At 43.9% G+C, this 7112-nt stretch overlaps 1 protein-coding gene across 1 annotated transcript; it reads right to left on the bottom strand.

Annotated features, from left to right (window-relative positions):
* Positions 1–309: 309 nt before the first annotated feature.
* Positions 310–6780, bottom strand: LOC149085801 (uncharacterized). The gene is made up of 2 exons (XM_089232381.1): positions 6704–6780; positions 310–869 (listed from the first exon to the last, which is right to left on the bottom strand). Exon 2 carries the CDS (start codon positions 845–847, stop codon positions 446–448), a length of 402 nt encoding a protein of 133 aa, XP_089088507.1. The 5' UTR covers positions 848–869; positions 6704–6780; the 3' UTR covers positions 310–445.
* Positions 6781–7112: the final 332 nt, after the last annotated feature.

The raw sequence follows: 7112 nt of genomic DNA, 5'->3' as shown, positions 1-7112 counted from the left end.
TTAAGACGGCCCTCCCCAGTAAATACACCCGTGACCTATATAGCGGAGGAATAGGTTGGTGAGTGACCTAGAGATAGTGTAATCATTGGAGTGACCAAAAAGAATTGGAGACACAGATGTAATAGCAGGAAGCAGGGAGTGACTGAGTGGGCTATAGTCTAGTCTAGGGCGACAAATTTAAGCGATGAGTGGACAAGACTAGAATAGGAGAAGGTGCGGCAAACTTTGTGTAACCCACAAGCAGTAAAACCATAAATTCACCTGTAGGTGTGTGAGCTGTTTAAAATGATCTCGAGGTGTGTCTTTTATAATATTTTTTATACATGAACACTACATGATACATAATCAATATGTGATGAATGATAATAATAATATGGATTTTGTGAATGATAATTATCTTGAGAGGATATATCCTCAAGTCCAGTCTGCAGCAACGGTGTATTAGTCATGTGTAGAAAAGGCACGAGGGGGCGCTCCTGCGTTGGTTTCGTCTCATCTCCTTCATCTTGGCTTCGTTGAATCTATTCTGCATGATCGCCACCGAATTATTGCTATCCCTCGATGATGGCGATGGCCCGTTGTTATCGCCTGATGACGACGCCAGTCCGTTAGGTCCTTGCCTCTCCACACCGACGTAATCGAGGCTCTGGAATGTTATCAGTCTCTTGAAGATAAGCAGCGGGCTTATCACAAGGTCCGAAGCTGCTTGGCGATTGGGTTTCCCGGTCGCCCCTCGTAGTCGACGATTGAGGCTTGACCTATGGATGACCTCTTCGGCCTGCTTGTAGCGGCGGTCGCTCGAGAGGATAGATTTCAAAACGGCTACGATATCTCCAACTTTTGGCATCACCGCAATCGGCTCTTTCGATCTGAAATTAGGCATAAATAACAAGATGGATAAGGATGGGAGATCGAGTTATTACTTATCTTCACCCCATTATTTTTTTACTTGACTTAACAGATAATCGGAGGGATGGGGAATTCACGAAAGAGGGAAATCGAACCACGTGCCTTCATTGGTTGAAGGTCAAAAATGTTATTAAAGTTCATTCCAATGGAGCCAATGAAAAAAAACCCCCCTCTAATGTTTTCTAGAAACTTCAATCGCATGGCGATTTCATCTATGTAAATAAGATTCGATCAGTGCCATCTTTCGACCAGCCTGCAAAATGGATGTCCAATAACTCATTGTATCGCGGTGAGCCGAAAGATGAGTGTAAATGCACCATATAGATAATATTTTCCAATATAGAAAGATTCAAAATCAGTACATACCCCCCTCCCCACAAGGGCCAACGACGATTTTTAGCTTTTTTTCATACCGTTAATTAGCTATGGAGCGACCGGGCTGGCTAGGAGCCCGCCGAAGACCCCAGCCTAAGGGTCCGAGTGATGAAAGAAAAAAATTCTGAAGGGGCAATGGAATAAAAAGTTTGGGAAACTGTGGACTAGATCACTCATATGCTCTTAAACTCTCTAGGTTACTCGCATGCTTGTTGTTTGTTCACTCACTGGCCTAGTCCTTCGCTCTCTAGGTAGAGGCGGATCTATGATTTTACCGCCCGCGAGTTTTGCCACCCTTGGCTACAGACCGCTAAGCCCCCACCCTCATTAAATACGGCTCTAGGCATGGCCCCTAGGCTGAGATCTTTAGCGGGCCCCTCGGTCAGACCAAAGCTGCATTAACTTGCAAGCGGCTTTGGGTCAGACTTTCAACGGGCCCCTTCTGTAGCTAATTTATAGCGTGAAAAAGCAAAAAAATGATGATAATTATCCCGGGCCCCAGGGCTAGAGCCCTGTCAGCCCCCCCCCTATGTGGGGCCATGGCTCTGGGTCCTAGATCACTCAAATAACTTGACATAACTTTATACAGAGCACGATTTTTCACACAAACGCGTAATACAATAAATTATCTCTTTTTTGTCACCAGGGAAAACGTATATTTACGGACCTATCAACTGCTTATTACGCAATGCCGTGTATTTACTTGGAATATAATTCAGCATTGGCGAGTGCTGTCACGCATGCCGGAACCCCATGTTTTCATCATCTGGGCAGTTGCGCACACCTTAGGCATTGGGAGGGGGGGGAAATAAACGAGTCACACAGCGACATTACTCAATATGTGACCCATATTCGAATACATCACGTGACTCGTGCAATGGTCATTTACCTGCCGTTGTGACCTCACAGACCAATCAATCAACTCAGGGGCGTGGTGGTCACCGATGCAGAGAGATATAGCAACGCTGGTCACAGTTATAACATAAACAGGTTAATTTGAATAATTTTTCATAAATTTATTATGAAAGGCCCTTCTCGCATGGGCAAACGGGCCCATAAATTTTCGGGACCCCAAAACTGGCTGCCTTTTATATCTTACGCACAGCCGATATGCACCCTTCCCATGCATACGCCTCAGTCTCAATGAACATAATGGGGGAGGGGTCTAAAAATTCATATTTTCCCGAATGGGCTCGAACCTATGAGGAACGGGCCCTATATAAATTTTAAAATTTTCATAAATTGAATGTACATGTTACATTTAAATCAATGGTGCTCAACCTTTAGGAAGGTGCGGGCCACTTCACCTCATTGGTTTGAAAACGTGTCGCGGGCCAATTAAGTGAACTGCAAATATGCCAAGGATAACTTAAGTGATGTGGAACTGCACCGCGGGCAGCTTTATGGATCTGAAACTATGCATCGCGTCACTGAAGTGATCAGTAAATATGCAGCAGGCCACTCAAGTGATCTGGAAATGTGAGCTACTTGAGCAATGTGGAACTGCACGAGCAGCTTAAATGCTCTGAACCTATGTCAGATCGCTTCAGAGCAGCGCCGTCTTAATGCATGGGCCCACTCGGGCATGGGGGGTCCTCATGAGAATGAAATCTGGTTAAAGTTTTCGAGAATAAGCATGTAAATTTCTAGGCACAAAATTTTTTGACCAGGTAAAGGCCTCAGAAAAGGATAGATATAAGCCACCAGACGACTAGACCTCAGCAGCCTACGAGAAGATCCAGCAGACTGGCAGCACAGGTGGCAACACGGCACATAGTTCAAGAAAGAAGCGACCACGTCACGGCCCCAAAGACCCCCCCCCCCCGGGACAAACTGTGACCTGGACTTTGAATGATGTGCATAAAAATCGTCGGTTCACATAGCTGTTCGTACATGATATATACATGTATATATCATGTACATATTTTCTTTGTTTTCCTTTGTAAATATTTATTATATACAATAAAAAACCAGCATTAGGGGACCCCCCCCCCCCACGAAAGGGATGCGGCAGTAAATTGTCCCTAGACGATTTGTCGGGCTATTGTCGGTGAATTGAATTAAATTTCCCGGATGGCACCCATGATGCTCGTGAGATGGCTCTGCTTGAAGGATTCACAAATGTGCAGCAGGCCGCTTAAGAGTAATCTGGGAATGTGCTGCGGGTAACTTGAGTGATACGGATCTGGATCGCCAATAGCTTTTAAGTGCTCTGGAACTGTGCCGCGAGCCACTTATGTGATCTGTAGATATGCCGCGGATTGTATGAGTGCTGGAAATGTGCCACTTTGTTCATTTTTACAGAAACAGGTTTGAGGTCACGGCAAGGCCGTCTTAAGAGCATCCTGGGCCCTCGGGCAAAGTGATTTTTTAAGCCCCTACCTAACGCGACATATTTACTTTCAAAAACTGCAAATCTCACTTTCATGAGGCCCCCCTACACTTGAGGTCCCCGGGGCGTACCTGGGTGTGACCCATGCATTTGGACGGAACTGGGTCACAGGCCACATTAGATAACTCCAAGGGCCACATTTAGCTCGCTGGCCATTATATCTTCATGTGATAATCACTGAGTGTTTCTGCCCTCGAAGCCCCAGGTTTTAACAGCATCATAATAGTTCTCCTCAGGATATAGCTTCTAGAATAATAAAGCAGTCACCTTATACAGTCGCTTTACCCCGGGCTAAACAGTCTTTCACCCCCCCCCCCCATAGTAGCCGTGGAAGGGGGGGGGGCGTTCTCGTTGTCATGCGGCCTTCCTATGCAGTTGAGGTTATCGGGCAGTACACTGGCGGGAGCCACGTGTGTCTTAATAGGCATCCCTATGTGTCCCTGTGTAGACATCTTCCACCCGTTACTTGTGAGCACCGGGATGCTTGCTCATCCAAAGCACCTAACAGTTCGGTGCTCATGTCCAGTTTCCATACTTCCCAGGTATTTTTTTTCTTTTTGATGTACTATATTGTGGGTTCAACACTATATTCAAGGTTAACTGATTAGAGTTCGAACATATGCCCGAGTTAACCCTGCCTCAGATAACCACCCTCCCCTTACTGGCAGGGCCGCCCTTACTAGACGAGTCGGGGCCTGGTGCGAAATTAATAGCGGGTCAACGCAACACGATCAGAGCCTTAACCAGGCTTTCTTTCAAACCGATCACAACTCCGGTCTATCGCCATGGGCAATTTACTACCTAGTGAGTTGTGTCGCAAGTATGAATGTGTAGTTACCTAACATTCTGAGGGCGTATATGGTGTTGTGCATGAATTAGAGGTGCCATTTAATTTTGAATTGTGAGTGAAGTGTAATGATTGAACATTTGTAGCGTTGTAGGGCTGTTGCTCTCTGTGGCGAGACTTTATTAACGGGGAGATCGGCTCGCATTCACATCTCGAAGTTGGGAACCACAGGAAACCCAAATTTAGATGACCACCATTGCGGCGACGTTGGGGATTCGAACCCGAGTACTCGTGGTGCGAGTCCGTCAACCATGTCACTACTCGGGCACAAATGCTTTTCGTTTTTGTGAGGCCCTCTTCTCTTGAGCCTCCCAGGCCGTGCCCAGGTAGGTCCATACGTTAAGATGGCACACTGGTCTTAGACCCCCCGAGCTCGAGCCCTGCCAGCTCTACACTTGTGGGGAGGGGTATGTACTGATCTTGAAGCTTTCCATATTGTGAAATCTAATCTAACAGTTCATTCTCATAGTCATCTTTCGGCACACTGCGTTTATACAATGAGTTATTGGATATCCATTTTACTGGTCGGTCGATAGATGGCGCTACTCGATCGGAGAAAAGTTGGAGGGGGGGGGGCGCCCAACTTTTTTCTCCGATTTTTGATTCCAAATATCTCAGTGAATATTGCACTTAGAAACGTGGAATTTTTTTTTTGTTGGGCTCAGAAGAGACATGGCAACAATTTTCTAGTTGAATTTTTGAGGAAGGGGACCGTATAAAAAATTAATATTTCACTATTTTGTGACGCACTGCATTTTCACTCTCAAAACTGGTACAGGGTGATTTCTGAACACATTTTGAGCTTTTTTTAAATTGGAGCCATACATCTACGACGAACGGTTGATGAGATAAGGGCCGCATTAGGACTTATATGTTTTAGGTATCCCCCAAGATTAGAAAATTATGTACAAGGGGACTCCCCAAAAAAATTTCGGGCCCCTGGAGGGCAGCCACTTCAATACTTTTTTGACAATGTTATAAAAAAAAAATGTAATCATAATTTTTTGTTTCTACTAATGGAAGTGCGGCTTAAACTGTCGCCCCTTAGAGGTGTGCGACAGGTGCGATCGCACCGGGCCTCACACTTTAAGTAATTAGAAGTGAAAAAAAAGTATGTGTGTATCAAATATATATTATTTTTTGTAGTAAACAAGATGTCCGAGCTGCAACTATGGAATTATGAATTATATTATTTTCTCCCCAAACACTGAATTTTCATTAATTTAGGAACTATTTTTTCCCTAGTTATAAAATTATACTTAATTATTTTGGAATTTTATTTCTTTCATAAGTTGTGAGTTTTCGTTGGTACTTTTCAGTTCCGAATTTTCATCAATTCGAAATTTTCATTAAGTTTTGTTAATTTCATCATTCAATTGTCTCCATATTTTTTGCGTGGGTATTTGTCAGCGTTTTTGTAAATTCTGTAATACAATAAAACACCTCTTAATGGACACCCCCTCTCTTACGGCCAAATTATAATTTCCCCCGTATAATAAAAGTATGCACAACCCCTGACTAACCCCTTTTACTGACGAATTTTTTTGTCCCATTGGTGTCCGCAAAAGAGAGGTTTTACTGTAATTGATTGTTTTTGGATGCTGATCCCCCCATCACCTTCAAAAATAAATAAAATCGAGGCTAAGAGGTCTCGAAATTGTTAAGACGCCCCTGCTATTTTCCACACCGGGGCAGCAATAAATGCATTTCTAACAGGACTGTGAGTGGATTTGTAAGACTCATCTAGGAAGCCCCTGCGAATCAAGTTTGGGTCGTGACCCATAGCTCAAGAATCCGCCTGTGAGTTTGTGTGTACGACCTATATACTCGTATTAATCTATGAAGGCCATCCCCCGTGAATAGAGTTTCGGTTGTCACCCATCCATCGATAGCCCCTGTTTGTTAGTGGATTTGTACGACCCATCTCTAAAACCCCTGCGAATCAGAGGTTTGTGAGTCACGACCCATAAGTCAAGAACCCCTGGCGTAAACCGTGTCCGCCAGTTGGAAAAGTGTTGAAGACCCACCCTTCTTCCAGATTTGAGATTAAAGGGAAATAATTTCTAATAAAAGGGAAGGGCAAAGCTGCATTAAGAGTTAAGATCTTTCAAGCGGCTTTGGGGAAGGGTGACCCAATCTCCAAAATAATAAAACGACCCCTTGTTCCTGTTAAAACTTACCTATAGGGCCAAGCAGATTCCAAGGACTGTCCTTCGAAAGAGATGTCTTCCGTGTGTTTCAAGGTTTCAAGTGGTAATAATACACAAAGACATCTGAGGCTAAGGTTATATAAACAACGTCTTAGTTTGTAATGACGTAAGAAGCAGCTTGCTACGGGTACCAAGTTGTCATTTGCATACGTAAATACTAAATACAGTGATGCTTATTTCGAACAAAATAAAAGCAGTGGCGTCACTGGAAATCCGATGTTTTAAGAAGGATTCCCAATGACGAACACGAGGTTTAATATGGTGGTCTTTTTTTTTTTTGCCGTCTTGAAAAGAAAAAAAAAAAAAAGAGATCCGTTTTAAAGGTATATTTACTCGCATAAATCAAGTGGACGTTATCAGCTTCGTTTGTTATTCCAAG

The sequence above is a fragment of the Pholcus phalangioides genome, unplaced genomic scaffold (genome assembly GCF_987345545.1).
Source record: "Pholcus phalangioides strain wild (caught in Gottingen) unplaced genomic scaffold, Ppha-v1.0 ptg000005l_1, whole genome shotgun sequence".
NCBI classification, from domain to species: domain Eukaryota; kingdom Metazoa; phylum Arthropoda; class Arachnida; order Araneae; family Pholcidae; genus Pholcus; species Pholcus phalangioides.
The sequence above is the reverse complement of the archived record's forward strand: the minus strand, read 5'-3'. Positions and strand labels throughout refer to the sequence as shown.